The following is an 18,982-nucleotide window of genomic DNA, read 5'->3' on the forward strand; positions in this document are numbered from 1 at the left end:
TCAAACAGTTAAGTTAAAAAAAGAAATGCTAAGCACGTAGTAAATTTAGTCGATTCCATTAAAGATAGTACAATGACTCCACTTTTCCTAAAAAAACCTAAGTAATTACACTTTAACAAATCCACATGTGAGGAAATGGTTGCCATGGCAGCTCTTTCCCTCACAGTGGAAAGGCCCCCGGGTCTTCCACAGCTAAGGGAGGCGATGGCTGCATTTCCCCTACACCACTCTAGAGTAGACTAAAACCGGTAGGCGAGTTCCCAGAAAAGGATTTCTGATTTTAGAGACTAGCATAACCGGAAACAAAGTCCTTGCTAAAGTCATTAAACCAAGGCCTTGTAAAATCCCAAGCAACAAAGAATCAGCAAGGGAAACAAATCCCTTTCATTCTAACTCAGAGTGACATAGACCTCTCCAGCCAGAATCAATTCTTGCAGCTTTCTGCAGGAAGAAAGTAAACCAGAGGTAAGCAGCTTGGTAGAAGCTGAGTTTAGGTGTGGGAAGACAAACCTTCTCTATGTGGACTTCTTTAATTTCAAGTTGTTCTGTCTCTTTCAATAGGCTGAATTTGGCATCTTCCAGAGCTTTTACTTCTTCTTTTAGTATTGATGCCTTATTAAAATCCTGGGCAGCAATGCAATTCTCCAAAGCTTCTTTTGTCTCAATAAGTTGAACTTTTATTTTGGCCATCTAAAGAGAGAAATTGTGTTTAAATAGCAGGCAAAAACACATTAAGAAGAACATATGTAACAATCTAAAAACTGTTATTTATTATCTAACACCTCAGAATAGAGGCAGGCATGGACAGCTAAAGGTGTCATCTTCCTGAAACAAAGAGGCACATCTTTCAGATAGCATGAATTGGTAACATTTTAGATACTTATAGTGAAGTCAGTAATTGGACTTTGTGCGAACACAATTTCTAAACTGCATAACAAGAGGAAGTAACTACCTTGCACTCAAACATTTATTTAATTTAGAAGGAATTTACCTGGAGTTCTTTCTTTCTTGCATCAGCTACATCCTCGTTAACAGCAACAGAAATAATGGGTGCCCGAATCTCTGAGATAATTTCTGTAACCTGGTATTAATAAGAGATGTTTAATTCAGAGTACATGCTTCCAACTCATGCTCTCTATCAGCAGGTGATATCAAGCAGCTACATTAAACAACAACAAAACCTCAAGGGATCTCATGACACACTGACAAAGAAGAAGAGTGGGTGGCATAGGGGTTTACCGTCTGCTGCAAACCTAAAAGCTGAACCCACCAGTAGCTCTGCAAAAGCAAGCACGCCAAAGCGCTTCTGTCAGACTACAGCCAAGAAAACTCTACACACTAGTTCTATGGACTAACTCATGGGGTCGCAACACTATGGAGGCTAACAACAGCGACAAATAGAGCAAAATATACAAATGGAAGCATACGTTCTCTAAAACACTTCAGACTCCTGCTCTAGAGGGAGGGCAAGAAAAACTAGACAATGGGTCTGCCTAAAAACTCTTTGAAAGTTATTCAATACCCAGATATCAAAAATGATGTTTAAAGAACAGAACACATGAATTATGGTGCCTGAGATTAGACATTATAAGCTAAAATCCTCTGCCTAAAATCTTCCACTTCCCGTGTTAAGCTCCATGTGAGTCAAACACAGACACCAGAAGTCTCTTTTACATATTCTATTCTTACACTAGCAGAAGACAAGACACTCTTTTCAGAGCCTTTGGCGGACTACACCTCGGGAAAAGTCAGCTTCCTAACCGGAGGGATTTCTGAGTAGTATCTCCCTAGACAGAGGGACCAGGCAAACTGAATACCAGCCCTAGAAGAAACTGCATGATGCAGGTGCTCCAGAGACAACAACATTTAATATTGTAAGATCCTTTTTACTTCTGTGTCTTTCACACATGGCAAAAAGACAGAGTCTTCGTCGTTACTTTTATTTCACAGGCAAGCACAAAGCCAGAGTGTCAGGAGGGACAAGGACCCAGGTTTATGTGTGTCTGGAGTCAACACTTGCTCTAATGAGCAGTGTCTCCTGGGCAAAACGGCATCTGTCTTGCCACGCCTTCCCAAAACATCTCCATGTCAATCTGATCCAATACAATAACAGGCAATGGTAAGAAAAGGAAGGAGATATTTTAAAAGTATGCCTATGAAGGGGCTTCAAAATATTCATGAGGAAATTCCATTACCTTTTACCTCAAAATTTCCACAGGCTTTATGAAGCCCCTTTGTAATACACAGAATATATGATTCATTCCTAAGAAGTTGATAAATTATTGGAGAAAGAAAACGAAATGCTGAGTGGAAAGAAAGCAAGCAAGACCTAAACCGAATGTAAGGCAGTCACTCTTATCTAACAACAGTGGGGAACAGCTTACCACTTGGGTCCTCTTATCATCATCTGTAATGATGTGGAGGAGTCTCTCCACAAGCAAAGAAACGAGGGAAATTGGGGTTGTGGGTAAGGTAAGAATCTCCTGCATGATAGCCAGCAGTCGTTTTCTGCGGGCAAAAAGAAGGCATGTAGTTGAATACCGTGATGCAAGCAGAAACACATGTACTCTTGAATATTTCACCCACTCGGCAAACTTAATTGCCTATCTCAGTTCTATGCATGTTTCACTTTAGGTCAAGTGTTCATGTTCTTAGAAAAATAACTGTTATAAATGAAAATCAATTTTTAAAAAATCAATGAAGAAATGAAAAAATAGTAGAAGTGAATGTGACTTTTTAAATAGGATTACTAGCCCTCTATAGAATAATGAATACAAATGAAAAAATTTTAACAAAAACCAAAAAAGCCTACCCATATGTGTATAAAAGAGAAAACTTCTTATATCACTTTCAATAGCTATGTTAAAAATATTTATAAATCTGAGGTGACTCCAAAAATTTCAAGGAAAATTCCCATTACCTTTCAATTCTATTTTCTACCAGTTTTTTGAAGTCCCAATAAGATTACAGTTTAATATAGAAAATCAAAAGAGTAAACCAGATCAAGTGTTAACATTTAGACCTACCTTCCACCTTCCTCATTGGTATCCAGAGACTTAATAATTAGAATCAACTGTTGACCTATGAACTCTTTTGTCATCAAACTTCCAATATAGGCAATATCACCTCTCTGTTCATCGTTAACAACTGGAATGCTCTGTATATAACTAGAGGAAGCAAAATTAATAAAGTGAAGCATCTGTTGAAAATAGCAAACAGGAATTGATTTTCATTAGATTAGGTCAGAAAAAGGTCTGTTCTATCCAAATAGGATGTTTGTGGGTATGATGGGCTTTTGTACAAAAACAAACTAGAATCCCATGCATTTTTTAATATACTTTCGTGAAAGATTCTGTAGGAAAATCTCAAAAGGTACCCATTTTTAGTGTTCACACTGGTAACTAAGTATATTTCACTGTCACTAGCATTACCTCAATTAAAAAGCTCTACGTATTATCTTAGTCATAGAGATCTTGTCTTGCTTCCACAGGTCTGACCATCCCAATGTTCTGTTTAGAATCAGAGTAACAATACTGGTCCTTATGCAAGGGATTCATGAGTACAGTGAATAACCTCACCTACATCACTACAATGAAAAACATCCTGGTGATAATATACCACTTAAAAATGACCAACAAATAATCAATCTATGTGAACTGCAGAATAGTGTAGCATGACTAAACTGACCTGTACATTATAAAATGAAAAATAATCCTGGTGATAATATACCACTTAAAAATGACCAACAAGTCATCAAGCTATGTGCAGTGCAGACGAATGCAGCATGAGTGAACTGACCCGTACATCATAAAATGGTAGCCAACAGTTAACACAAACTCCCACAGCTCTCTGGTCATGAGACTAGAACTTCAAGGCATCTAAACCCCAATCTTAACCCAAGCTCTAAAACCCACTGCCATGGGGTTGATTCCATTTCACAGGGCAGAGTAATTGCGATGGAAGCAGATAGCACATCTTTATCTTGCAGAGTGGTAATCAAAGAAAGCAACCGATGGCCATCAATTCTGACTCGGAGCGAACCTTTTCCCAGAACAGAAGTCTATATGGTAGCAGACAGCCTCATCTTTCTCTGGGGGTCAGTGTGAACCACCAACCAGTGGCAGCCCAACACCCAACCCACAGCACTGCCACGACTTCTTTCAGAGTGGTTAGTGGTACTACAAAAAACTACAGGCCTAATAATTATTCTAAAAATTAACAGATCAGTAGTTATTATTTTCTAACAGACTAATCTTACCTTCATCTAAACTCATCATTGACTCTCTCCCACTTGCTCACGTCATTTGGTATAACGTATAAATAATTGGGGATATTTTTGTAAGTGAATTATAAAAGTAGTCATTTAATTAGCAACCAAAAAACTCCTACACCCCATAAATAAGAATTAAAATCTGCCACCAATCGTCAGGATCATAAAATTAGCTCATTTTAATCTTTAAAAGGCAATCATTAAAATTAGGATGTCACTCAAGAAATGCCTTCCCCCAATGCCTGGCTATATAAGATAGGTAGGACGAACAGTCCTGACGAGAAAACAACAGGATCGGTGGCTGGGGGTAGGGAGGAGACACACATGGGAGAGGAGGTGGTGGGGAGCCAACAAACTCAATGATAAGGGAACAACAAGAGATCTAAATTTGATGGTGAGGAGAGCATATAATGCCTGGTGGGGTTTGATCAAGTTCAATGTATCCAAGAGGAATTACTGCGAAACGAATGTAGGGTAAATGCATGATAGTAGGATAAGATTAAGGAAAGAGGCAAAGCTATTTATAGAGATATAGCTATAGAAATGTATATATGTAAATATATTCATTTATAATGAAAGGTATAGAGGCCAATGTACATATACTTAGGTTAAGTGTTAAGATAGCAGACAGACATTAGGCCTCTATTCAAGGCTTCCCTTAACACAAGTACACTTTGTTCTAATAACCTGGCACTCTTTGATACTCATCTCCCCAACATAATCCCTGAAGACAAAATGGGTGCATAAGCAACTGTGGTGAAGAAAGCAGATGATACCCGGCTATTGAAAGATGTGGTGTTTGGAGTCTTAAAGGCTCGAAGTTAAACAGCAGCCATCTAGCAGGGAAGCAAATATGCCCACATGGAAGAAGCACACCAGCCTGTGTGAGCATGAGGTATCAATGGGAGCAGCTATCAGGTATAAGAGATCCGAAACAAACAATTCTATTGATGTGAAAGAGGAGAGTTGGAGTGGAGACCCAAAGCCTATCTGCAGATGATTAGATATCCCCTTACAGAAGAGTTACAAGGGGTGATTCAACGAGGGTGCAGCATAGCACCGACGGAACACACATCATCCCTCTAGCTCCTGAATGTTGTCCCCCCTCCCCCGCTCCCATGATTCAGTTCTACCTCACAAATATGGCTTGACTGGAGAACACACATTGGTACAGATAAGAGCTCTGGACACATGGAATTCAGGTTCAGTAGTGGGAGTAGCGATATCATGAGGCAAGGGGGACAAAGGGGAACCTATCACAAGGTTGGATATATAGCCACCCCCTACACCACCAGGGAGATGAATAACAAAAAGGTGGGTCAAGGGAGACAGTGGACAGTGAAAGACATGAAATAACAATAATAATATATAATTGATCAAGGATTCATGAGGCTTGGAAGGTGGAGGATAGAGGGGAATAAAAAGAGGAGCTGATACTAAAGGTTCAAGTAGAAAGAAACTGTTTTGGAAATGTTGATGGCAACATAGGTACAAGTGTGTTTAATAAAATTATTGAATGATGGATTGTTACAAGATCTGTTAAGAGCCCCCCAATAAAATGAATAATTTTTTAAAAGCCTTTTAAAAAATATGCTCTTACCCACAAATTTTTATGTACAGTAGCTTTTTATAAATCAAAGATGTTCCTTTTACTTACTGTTATTGGAAAAGCCTCAATTAATACCTGTCTTCTAGCTTTTTAAAAGAGCCTTCCTGGTAACACGGGTTAGGCGTTGGACTACTAATCATATGGTCAAGGCTTCAAACCCATCAGTTGCTTGATGGGAGAAAGATGAGGCTTTCTACTCCCATAAACAGGGCCACTGAATTGGAAATGACCTGATGGCACTAGGTTGGGTTTCACAGGGTTGGGTTTTGGCCTTTTGGATCCCTTTTTGTGCTAAGACCTCAGGGACCAAGAGACTAACTTATGTTGGAATTCTTAGTCCCTGATTGTCCTATGTAAAATGTCTGGAAACATCTTCCGGATATCACTGGGGAGAGAAGGACAAAAGTTCAATGTAACATTGTTTCTGGACCCGAGTAAACGCTTCCTATCTAGTGACCCTCCTCCGAATATATAAAGTATTCTACTTATGTAGACTTCAACCACTAAACTTAAAAATTCAGAAAACAAGTCACAAAGGCAAAAATGATTTCATTCCTAGCTCGCAGCTTACAGGACACAGACAATGGAACCCGAGCAGCCACACCCCCACTGGTCCATTTCAGAAACTGAGACTTCCTCGTCTGTGCTTCCAGGGAGCTCCCACTTTATGCCGTTAACATTTAGTATTACCTCGTTTCCCGTTGTCTCCAGGCATTTGTCACTTTTATACTAATGACATCTTATCAAGAATTACATAAAATTCATTCCTTAGGAAACATTTCAACATGGCCCAAACAGCACGATAATGAATACTCTAATTAGATTCACATTTCATGACTTTATTATGAGATCAACTGAAATATTTTGAAATTGTCTCATATTTGACCTCTTGAAACTGGATTCAAGATTTTTCATGAAAAAAAAGATCATATGCTTTCATAACTTTGTTCCCTAACTTCTATATGGGACCATTATAAGCAAAAGTGGACTACTATATTTCATACAAAAAAATATCGGGGTCAATAATTCATGCTATATGGAGCTAGCTTGAGAAAAGGCATCAAAAGCAAAAATTCACAAACCTGCACATCAATGTCCACCTATTCAAATCTATCCATCCTTTGGCCCAGCAGTTCCACTTGTGGGAAAATATTCCACAATGTCATAAACACACATAAAAATGTGCAAGGCAGTTTAATGCACTATTATTAACGTATTAAAGTGAAATATACTGAAAATACCTTAAATGTCCACCAGTAAGAGGATAAATTAACATTACCACCACACTACAGAAAGTTCTGTTAAAATGGGATGCATTTTATATGCACATACAATCTCAGTTATCAATAATTTTAAGTACAAATCATATGTTCAGAAGTCCTTTATCCATTTAATATATGTATAGATAGATAAAAGGGAGCCCTGGTGATGTAGTGGCTACGTGTTGGGCTACTAACCACAAGGTCAGCAGTTCAGACCCATGAGCAGCTTCAAGGAAGGAAAAAAAAAAAAGGGTTTCTACTCCCATGAAAAGTTACAGACTTGGAAACCAAAGGGGCAGTTCTACTCTGTTCTATAGGGTGACTGTGAGTCAGGATCAACTATGTGGTAGTGAATTTGGGGGGAGTTTGTAGATAAATGCAATGAGAGAAGTTTGAGTATATACACCCCATATTGTTTAGCGACTAAAGATTTTGATACTAAAGAGTCAAGGGAAATAAGAGATAAAAGGGGAAGTTCCACATTTTAATGCTAGTTTTGAATTTGAATTCAAAAAATATATACTCATCTTTTTTTAACATTTTTATAGTGAGATTAAGTAACAATGATAGTAACAACATTAAGGAGTATTTAAAAATTCCATAAAATACATTTTTAAGCCAGGTACTAATAATTCTTCCTTAATAAAGCATCCACAGAGATCCATACTGCAATTATATAAAGAGCAGTCAGAAAACGATGACCCATGTGCCCCATCCAGCTTATCTTTCTGTGTCTGTGTCCACCTCGCTCTCAAGCAGAGTGATTTCTACTTTGAAGTGATGAAAATATAAAACTCAGATGACGGTATTTCATGCTACGTGAGAACTGCATGAAATTAAAATGTCAGTGTCCATTAAAATCAAGTAAAGCTTTAAGGGAAAGCACCCACGCTCAGTCATTTACAGATTGCCTTTGGCAGAGTAGAATCACTGTGACAGAGATTACATGGTCCAGAGGCCAACAATATTTACTGTCCATCACGTAAAAGTTTGCCAACCAATGTGAAAAAGTAAAACCACCCTCACTTATTAATTCAGAGGAGAAATGTTCACAATGATACCTAAACAGTTTTGAGGAAATAACCCTGAGAATATTCACCCCGCACTTTCCACTTATTAATTAATCAGCACATGGTATTTTGCAGAAAGACTCGGGTACAGACCGACCTACCGCTGCATGTGCAAAAGGTGAATGTTTAAATGATTTCCAGTCAAGCATGGCTTTGATGGAAGGCATTGGCGGCTGATCCACACAGCAACACAGTACAGTCTAAAGCAGTAGAAGAAATCTTACCTCAATAAATACTCTGCATACACCACAGGTTCTGGCAGAATGTGCTCTAAAAACTCTTCACCTTCATCTCCTTTTGATTTCAAATATTCGCAAAGGACACGCCAGTACAATGCAATCTCAGGAGTCAACGCTTCCAGAGGAATCACCTGTCTTCATGTGAAAAGTAGACGATGAGAGAAGGAAAAATCTCAATAGTCAGTTAGAAATAAGCCACAGTGGCCTGATTCACAACTACCATCCTTCGGAATCACAAGGACATTCGCATGAACATGCATATGATGGAAACATATATTCCCATCAGAGAGGAATGCAAGAATCGAGGTAGCAAAATGGTGAAGGCGAGAGAGGAGACAGGTAAAATAAATAGTCTATTGTGATAAAGTAATGAGTTCTCAAACCAGGAAAGCAGAAGACAAAGAGGTGCTCAGCAGAGTAAAGGATATAAAGAGGGGTCGACGTAAGGTGCCCGGGAGCCCCGGGGGCCTCATGGTCACACACTGGGCTGCTAACTGAAAAGGCAACAGTGAGAAACCGCCAGCTTCTCCATGAGAGAAGACTAGGCTTTCTACTCCTGTGCAGGGCTCATCCCAGGGACAGTTCTACCATCCCACAGTGGCAGTATGAGTCAAAGTCGACTCAGTGGCAGAGAGCTTCTGGACTGAAACAGGGGGTGGGGCTCAGTGTAATCGCAAACCTTCTCCAGCAGCATCCCCTTTCCAAAATGAACTTGTGACGCACCTGGTATCATTGTTTTTACAGATCCTCACGAGTTCACTTAAAGGGGTCGTGGAAAAGAAGGCATGGAGAACGGAGACAGCCACGTCAGAAGAGTTCTCCACATCCAACCGATGAAGCAACACTAAAATATCCCCCTCAGTGAAGCGTAACCAGCCTTGGAGAAGATGCTTCTGCGTTGCTTGTTTCACGGCAGCTGTGAAAGCATTTGAAACAGGTCAACAGTCTCCCTGGAGGTTGCATCGCCTACAGTTTGCCTTCTGCAATGCAGTGGAATCAGATCAATGTTAACACGGTGATTGTTCTGCAGAAATGCGTACAGATTAAGAGGTAGAACAAAGCATGAATGGGTAAAAACAAACAACAAAAACAACTGACATGATATTGCAAAGGTCATGGAGTGTAAAGTTCAGAGCCAAGTGCACAGCCATTACCTCAGGTCTTTGCTACCAAGTCTTTGCATCCTCTCCCCACTGGGTTCAGTGGGCTCCAGGTGTCAGTCCAGATATTGCTGTTAGTTGGTGTACCGTACCTTTCAGCTTGTGGCAACGCCATGAATAATACCTATAGCTTGCTGCTGACTCCATCTGCTGTCCATGATTGCTCTTTGCGGCAGTAACTCTTACAAGTATATGTCACTGACCAGCCTTGTTCTTAGCTTTTAACCATGTTTTCAACCAAACCATTTTTAGCATTCTTGTCAGAGTTGAAATTTTTGAAAAACCATTACTTATTATCCCAGTAAACTGATTTTCTAGATTAACAGAGAAGGCTGGGTGGGAAGAACATGTGGGAATTATTCTAGCCTGACATCTCCTAACTGCCATTTCTGATATGCAGAACATTCCTATCAAGGTATACACAAAGGGCATATAAGAGGGCTTCAAAAAGATTCTGGGAAAATGGAATTAAACCACAATGGAGTTTTCTCACAAACTTGCTGAAGTTCTCCCAGACAGCTTTTGTAAAAAAAATAAGTTCTGTCCTACTGCTGACACAAACTAGGTGTGTGCCTTAAGCTACCCAGGGAAATAGAAAAACACGGACTCTGCTTGGAGGGCAATGGGATTCTTTTTACATGGCCTTTCCTGCCAAGATCTTGTAATTCCCATGAAATGGCTACTGGGTCTGTGCAAATAGAAGCGGCAGTCAGGAGCACAAAGGAGACATTGCACCGGGTAAATCCAGCTGCACAAGCCCTCTTTAAAGCACTGACAAGTGAGGATGACATGCTCGGTAAAGCAGAGGGACAGAGACGGAGGCAGACACTACAAGATGGATGGACACTGTGGCTGCAACAGTGGGCTCAAACGTAACAGTTACAAGGATGGCACAGAACTGGGCAGGGTTTCCTTCTTCTGTAGATGGGGTTGCTGTGAGTTGGAACTGACTTGATATCTAATGTTTTAGACAGGACACTTATGGACACACACACAGAACACAATGAAAGAAACCGTTCATTAGTCCACAGAGCAGTACAGAAGGCTCAGTTCAACTCCCTTCAGTGAGATAATTAATATAACGCAGTCCTTCAACTCACAAGGGCTGCTGGGTGCAAGTGAAAGAAACAGACAACTGAGTCTTCTGTAGAGCAATATAAGCAGTTCGGCCACAGCCAGCAAACTGGAGGGCAGGTCACTAACAGTCAGTCAGATGACAGGGTCTGACAGTCCCCAGCTAAGTGATGTATGTATACCAGCAGTGTGGCAAAGCAGGTCTTGAAGGAACCTCAAACTATAGCGACACGGTCTTGTGGGTCAGGTGTCCCACAAGAAGTGCTGCTCACAAGTTGAGGCAGAGAACTAGCTAAAGCAGCCGCACCCTGGTCCAATCATCAGAGCAAGAGACAGAAAGGCGAGGCTCGCCAAGCCATTTATCTCTTTGCCCTTCAATTAAACTACAACCTTGTTAATCCCACATGTCTATTGGCCAGGTTGGCACACCTACCTATCACACCTAACAACATACCAAAAAAATTGCCTGTGGCCTACTGAAGGAATTGGTCAGTTTTTTCACCCTACTAGGCTTACATAGAGCCAATCCCACAATTTAAAAGGAGACCTTACTACCACCAAGAGGCATGAGCAGAGCACATCCTTTGGACCCAGGATCATTATGCTGAGAAGCTGCTAGACCCAGGGGCAGCTTTAAGACTAGAGAGCTGTAACAGTGGAGGGAGCAGCAATACGAGATGGCGGCAGCGGCAGAAGCACAGGACTGGTGGAAAGCAGCAGGGGGCTCACCGATCTACAAAGTGCTAGAACTGAGCCTTTGGGCAGAAGGCTTACTGGAGGACTGAGGCATCTCCAGTCATCAGTGAAGCAAATGAGCTTTGTCCCATTTGTCCAGACAGGGCAGAGGCTGAAAGCAAGGCTGACTCCTTGCAGACATGGTGAGGCTAGGAGAGGTTGGAAGTTGTCCTGAATGACAAACTGAACCCTGTCTTCTGAGTTGTTCATGTTATTTCCCTCATAAATGCCATAGTCATGGGTATGGTCAGTGAATTGTGTGGCTATTACAATGAATTTTCAGCCCTACCAGGAGGAGTTCTTTGGGGAGGATGGCTAGTGTGAGGATGGGTAAAAAGGAGGAAGAGCAGAGAGATCTGATCTTCCCCTCAGAGGAGTCAACTCTGGTGTATGGTGACTACCATCCCACCTATACAACACACCACGATGGGTTTCCCCGTTACCAAAACAATAGGCTTAGTCAACCTAACTCAGGCACTTGTTTCACAGATCCACTATGATTCCGTATACAAAGAAGCAGATCTTACCTGATCTGTCATTGAGACCATGTTGAAGAAGCATTACTCTCTGAGCAATGGACAAAGCTTTCATATGAACCTTCTCAGCTAAAACCTTAAAGAAATAAAAAAAGGAGAGCCATTAAATATAATGTATTTTGAGGATTTCAAAACTAGTAATAATCTCCTTCATTTATTAACAAAATGGTCTACACTCTAAACAATTGAATATCTGGCAATTTGACAAATGATTCTACCTAAGTCTCTCCATAAAAATCTCAGTTGAATAAAACCTTATAATGGGCCAAATATTTTTCAAAAGCACTTTAAAAATAGACTTCTTGTCTTTTAAGAATATGCCTATCAGTGCTGTCAGGTAGAGGGGGAGGAAATGGAATGTGTGGCTGATCACCTCCATGAGCAACTGCTTCTTATGCCACGAGACCTAATCAAAACGGGAACTGCAATGGAAATTTTCATATTCTCATGGAATCCAGACTTTCTGGAGCCAAGGTAAGTAGATACACCTCTGAAGCTGTGGCCCTAACATAATCCTTTAAACTTAAACCAAAAATATCTCCTGAAGTCAATCACAGTTTAGTTTAACTAATAAAATAGATTTGTCTTGAACACTCTGCTCTATTAAGATCTGTCCATGTAGGATCAAACTGACAATAAGTCAAAAGTGTAGATCGGATTTCACGTGAACTGAGGAGGAACAACTCGGGAAAGGAGGGCAGGGGGGCTGCAGACCTTGAAGAATGAAATCAGAGTCACTATTGTACGTGCAGAAATGGTTGACTTGGTGTATGTACTGCTGTGTATAGTCTCAGCAACAACATAAATTACTGTTTTTCAAATGCCTACAGAAGACACGGAACTTATTTACCTGATAAGCCAGTTTCCTGACAGCCTCTTTCACATCCCTGGTACGCCCAACTATCTGGGGCAAAGTCTTGGCTGATGGTGCAATGCATGATAACACTGCTCGCCTAACTTCTGGATTGGAATCATTTTCAATCAATGTAATATATGCTGAAAATAGGGCAAAACATTTTTAGGACACAAAGGAAAAAAAACTAGAGTTACAAAATAACCCAGAGTTTGATATTCCAAAGATATCACTGTTTAGTCCCACACATTTAATTTCAGTTGAAGATTTGTCCCTCCTAACTTTCGATCCAAGGACAGAATGAAATGTTGTCAGCGAACAGGGCCTAAAGGATAAAGTGAGAAAGAAAAGCCCTAACATCTTGAAAACGTCATTAAAAGTATGTCTCTGCTATATCTCAAGAGTTAGAGAAAGTCTAGCATAGCAGGTACTTAGTTTAAACTGCAAGGTCAGCAGTTCAAAACCAGCAGCCACTTACCCCGGAGAAAAATGAGGCTGTCTTCTCTAGTAAAGGATTGTGGTCTCAGAAACCCAGAGGCAGTTCTCCCCTGGCCTTGAGGGTCACCATGAGTCAAAACTGGCTCAATTGCAGTGACTACTTTGATTTTTAGTAAGCCCTAAAGAGAAATAACTTCTTGATTTTACTCCTTGACACAAAACGCATACCGTGCTCTACCTCTTCTCCCGTTTCCCCATCGTTACAGAAGTAGGTGTTGACTTTTAACACATGTAACTTCACACAGTATTACTGTGTGTCATAAAATGTTAATTACTAACAGTTACAAAGATGGACTACAAAGGTAAAATAACAGCTATAATAAAATGATAAGAGTCTGAAATATTCCTAGGCATATTATGGGAGAGCAAAATATGACAATCTCTTTGATCCCCAAACAAAAAGGATTCTTCAATAAGGTAAGAGTACAAACATAAGGAAATTCATAATATTGTCATTAATAATTTTTGTTCAATAAAAGAAATGCCAAAAGAATTGATATAAGCTCTCTAAAGTAAGGGGAAAAAATTGACAATTCATATAACCAAAAGCCTTCTCTTCAGAGTGAAGAACTCCACTATATCAGTTAACAACTCAACAGAAACATGAGCAAAACACAGGCATTAGAAATATAATTAGCTATAAATACATGAAAAATGCATATGAAAATAATGACACACCGGTGTATGTCATACACAAAACATATATGAAAAGAATGACATACACCGTACCACCAGTCTGGCCATACCAAATAGTAAAGAAGATCACGGATCAAAAAAGTCTATTCATTATAAATATAAATATTAAATGGTATAATCATTTTGTAGCGTACTTGTTCATCATATAAAGCTGAGCCTACATATATCTCTACAAGCCTACTCCTAAATGTATACTCTCGCCAAACTCTTATGCGGGTGTACCAGAAGCCACGTACAAGGAAGTTCACAACAGCAATAGTGTTTTTAAGAGCAAAAGAACTGGAAACAACTGGAGGACCAACCAACATTAGAAAAGAATACTGTTACTTTCATATGCATATTATAACATGTACAGTAAATAATAAATATATTACCAGAGAGCTTCAGAAATTCATTTTAAAAACAGAATTTGTCCACAGCCTTGTAACATGAATGTTGAGAAATAATGTAAGATAAAAATGCATACAATATGATTTCTATAACATAGACAACAAAACCCCCTTCACTGCTATTTTATGCGTTGACTCTGACTCCCACTGACACTACAGGACAGAAGAGAACTGCTCCCTGGGCTCCAGGGCTCGAGGTAGAAATCTTGACAGAAGCACACTGCCTCACCTCCCACGGAGTGGCTGGGGGTCTCAAACCCACTGGACCACCAAGCTTCTGGATAGTACAGAGTATGACAGAGAGCAGCATTTTAAGATACACACAGATGGGAAAATTATAAAGGAAACCAGAGAATAAGTAACATAAAATTCAGAATTGTAGCTACCTCTGAGGGAAAAGAGAAAAAAATGTAACTGGTCCTCTTAATATTCTAAAGTTGGAAGCTGGCAGTGGCGACGTGGCTATTGGTTTGTGGTTTTCCAACTACATCAATACATGACCTATGTTTTTGTGAGGTGCCACTGAGCTGATTTCCACTCAGTGACCCCTACTCTTATAGAAACAGGTTTCCAGGCTTCCCCCAGCCACTGCTGGGCGCGTTTGAACTCCTGGTCTTTCCACTGGCAGCAGAACACATAACCCACCCCATGTGCCACTCGGGCTCCTTATATTACTCTTCAGTGTCTATCACTCATAGTCAAAGTTTAAAACGTTCCCCTCCAGATTCCTTAGTCCTCAACCCGAACCAGTGGTCTGAGTGGCTTAAAGAAAAAGGGAGGAAAGTGAAACTGAAATGGGCTTGGAGTCTTGTGACAAATTCACTTCAAACAATAACACACACACAAGTTCAAAGACTGAGCATTTAACAAAATCTAAATAAATCCAGGGCGGTGGGGAGGAATTTAGAAAGCTGCACATACCATTAACCACTGGGCAGTTCTCATTTTTGGGATCCTGGAGTCGGGAGAGAGCCAGGACTGCCTGTATTCTCACATTTGGAATCTTATCTTTCAGTCTAACAAGCATGGCTTCATTAATTTTATCAAACAGATCGTCATCAATCTGAGCATTTTCTGGCATGCTTCCCAAGAGCTTGTTTATTAGCTGGCACGTGCGAAACCTGACAGCATTGCTGTTTGCTTCATGAGACTGAAACAGAAACACACACCAGGATGTCACATAGTCACATACCATTTCTACATGACAGATCATTTTAATTTCTATATGGTCAACCCTCAAGAATTTACATTTCATTCATTTCTTAAAAGAAATCATAAAGCAACCAAAGAAACCATACACCTTGAACCTAATATATACTAACTATACATTTGATAGTCTACAAATAAACTGAGAAGCATTTGCTAAATTATAAGATCATATTATTTTTCTTCTGATGGAACAAGTTGCCTGTCAAAATATGTTGTAAATCTTAAAACTATACCTCCAAGTCTGTGTTTATAACTCCTTATGGAAATAGGTTGTTGTTGCTATGTTAATGATGCAGGATTAGTGTAGGGTACGTTTTGAATTGTTTTTATGACATGAGATTAAACAAGCAAGTAAGCCAACAAAGACGGGGTAAGACAGGTGCCAAGACACCTTAGATGACAGAGTGAACCTTCCGTGTTCCAGTCCGAATTCAGGTGCTCTGTATTTAGACTTCTAGTCTCCTAAACAGAGAATAAATTTGTTTTAGCACACACTGAGGTCTTGCTGATCCAGCCCCAGCGGAGAACTACGATAGCCTTTCCCAGAAACTCTTGCTTTCCTTCTACTACAAAGAAGTCATTTAAAAACAATGTCTGAAAATGAACTTGGAGTGTGCCATATGTCTAAATATTGTTCTTGAATCACAGACTTTAGACTTTCATCTTCAACGGAAAGAAATGTGCAGGCTTGCTACTCATAAGCTCCATCAGTTGGCGGCAGGAGTCACATAGCTAAGACCCCACAACATTTATTTAGCCCTGAGAATCAGGGCTAACAGTTACGAGGTTCGTTCAGTGGCTGCAGTTCAAATGTGCAGACTTCAGTGGTCCGGCTCGGCAGTGGCCCTTCCTACACAGGGTGAGAGGCAGGAAGCAGCAGGCGGAGCTCTCGCTCCTGCGAGAGCCAGAGATTGCGGGCCGGGCTCTTGCTTTCTCTTCCTTGCTCTCAAAGCTGAAACTCAGGGTGTATGTGTGCATTCATGTGTACACGCACATATATGAGCGTTTCAAAAAGCTGGAGGAAAACTCCATTCTCTTAATCCTAGGTTTCCACAATTATTTTTTTAGGTGTTCTTCCCTCAAATAGTTAACTTCAGCTCTCACAATAAAGGCAACCTAATGTCATATTTACAGAACCTAGATGTCACCTTTCCCCCCTTAGGGTTGAAGATTAAGCGATTATTTGCAATTTACCTAGTGTCTCAGAGCCACCTAGCAGAGATTGAATTTAGGCAAGTTCCTCGGTCCTCTCATGCATGTGCTGAGCCAGTACGGGGAAGTTTCCATTATACTCTGTAAATGACAAACTAACTGCGGGAGGCCATACTTACTTTACTGCTATTTGCCTCACTGCACTTACTGGAAACTGAAGTTTGTTTGGGTTTTCTTCATTTTCATTTTCTACAAATTGACGGTTTGCGACAACCTACACAGAACAAGTATATCCTACACGGAACAAGTACATTGGCAGCGTTTTTCCAAAACATTTAGAAACATTGCTTGTCACTCTGTGAAATCTCACACTAGTTCAAGCTTTTCCTAAGTCTAGTACACATTTAATAGACCCCGGCGTAGCTCATAACTCCTTTGCAGTAAACTGACTGAGGTGATGAATGGCAAGCCTGTACCTTTCTTTATGTAGAAGATAAAATTCTAAACACTATTGTTTATTTAAATTTTGTTATATAAAAATACTACACATGAGAGAGACATCAAAATGTAATGCTGGAGCTGTTTTACAGACCCGCCTTTTTTCCTAATGATAGGTACTCAATCATAGACATTTTCTCAACCACCAGTTATTCCATTCTCTAAAATATACACCTTCCCACCCCCTTTAATATGATAAAATCTTCTATAATACTTCCCCTCAAAGAGCTAATTTTCTTAATACCTGTAGGAGAAAAGTAAACAAATCATTTAAAATGCCACCATCATCTTCATCGACGTCGTCGTCCTCCAGCTCTGATTGGTGAAATGAAGTTACAAACTTTGCTGCAAATTCTATTACCCTCTCCACAGCTGGTTCACGTTTATAGACCACCATAGCATATTTAAGGTAATGAATGAACTCCTCATTAAACACTGCTTTATCATCCATCTGAAAGACAAAAGAAACCTTGTAAACTACAATAAAATTATTTATTCCCAACATTAGCTTAAGACTATTGAAATTCTAACCATAAATCAGTTAAGCTAAAACATTTTGTGAGCTCTCAATTTCAAAGGAAATGTAAATTTGCACATTTTTTTCTCCAAGCTATAACTTAATTTGTTCCATGGAACCAACAAGCATGAATTTGACAATGAAAAGATTCCTTCAATTAAAAATATCTACCTGAATTTGTCAATCTCTTTAGTACAAATTGAAATATTCCAGTCACAAAAGGACAAATATGATATGATCCTACTTACAAGAACTATCTAGATACCGCTTCTCGGCCTTTTGGCTAAGAGCAAGTGAAATATCTAGAAAAATCAAAGTTCATTAGTAGTTACTCGGGGTGAGAGGCAGCTGGAAAGCAGTAAACGGGGAACTCACTGTTTATGGAGAACTCACTGCTTATGGGTAGCCTGTTAAAGGGGATTGAATAATTTACAAATTGTGATAATTGCAGAACATGAGTGATTAATGTCACTATCATGTACATGTCAAAATGCTGTAATGGCAAACATATCACTATATACACTTTTTGTCACAAAAAAAAATCAGTGTTTCATACATGGAGACATATAAAAACATATAAACTCAACTCACTGCCATCCAGTTGATTGCAACTCATAGCGACCCTATAGGGCAGAGTACAACTTCCCTGAGGCTTCTGTGACTTTTAAATCCTTTCCAGAGCATATAACCTCATCTAATTCCCATAGTATATTTGAACTGTTGACCTTATGGTTAGCAACACAATGAGTAGCCCACTATACCAACAAGGCTTCTCTTAACATAAACATATACTCATAAATATACATACATACACACACGGCATTTCAAAGTCTAAGACAAAGTGAATTAGAAGATATTGGAACTCATCCTCAAACTTTATTTTTAAATCATTTTATAGGGGGATCGTACAACTCTTATCACAATCAATACATACATCCGTTGTGTCAAGCACATCTGTACATTTGTTGTCCTCATCATTCTCAAAACATTTGCTTTCTACTTGAGCCCTTGGTATCAGCTCATTTTCCCCCTCCCTTCCTACTCCTCCCCCCATGAACCCTTAATAATTTATAAATTATTATTTTGTCATATCTTACAACGTCCGATGTCTCCCTTCACCCACTTTTCTGTTGTCCATCCCCCAGAGAGGAGGTTATATGTAGATCCTTGTAATTGGTTCCCCCTTTCCACCCCATCTTCCCTCTACCCTCCCGC

General features: G+C 39.8%; 1 protein-coding gene across 1 annotated transcript in view; it reads right to left on the bottom strand.

Annotated features, from left to right (window-relative positions):
- The window catches only part of NCAPG (non-SMC condensin I complex subunit G), a 50,958-nt gene that overhangs the window by 21,288 nt on the left and 10,688 nt on the right, over positions 1 to 18,982 (bottom strand). The window contains exons 2-11 of the mRNA XM_075544498.1: positions 17,495 to 17,701; positions 15,313 to 15,541; positions 12,806 to 12,951; positions 11,947 to 12,031; positions 9,174 to 9,366; positions 8,436 to 8,585; positions 3,027 to 3,167; positions 2,385 to 2,508; positions 992 to 1,081; positions 511 to 690 (exon numbers count right to left, since the gene is read on the bottom strand). Of these exons, the coding sequence (XP_075400613.1) occupies positions 511 to 690; positions 992 to 1,081; positions 2,385 to 2,508; positions 3,027 to 3,167; positions 8,436 to 8,585; positions 9,174 to 9,366; positions 11,947 to 12,031; positions 12,806 to 12,951; positions 15,313 to 15,541; positions 17,495 to 17,701 (1,545 nt within the window). The remainder of the gene's footprint in view (positions 1 to 510; positions 691 to 991; positions 1,082 to 2,384; positions 2,509 to 3,026; positions 3,168 to 8,435; positions 8,586 to 9,173; positions 9,367 to 11,946; positions 12,032 to 12,805; positions 12,952 to 15,312; positions 15,542 to 17,494; positions 17,702 to 18,982) is intronic.

Source organism: Tenrec ecaudatus, chromosome 3, assembly GCF_050624435.1.
Source record: "Tenrec ecaudatus isolate mTenEca1 chromosome 3, mTenEca1.hap1, whole genome shotgun sequence".
In the NCBI taxonomy this organism is placed as follows: Eukaryota; Metazoa; Chordata; class Mammalia; order Afrosoricida; family Tenrecidae; genus Tenrec; species Tenrec ecaudatus.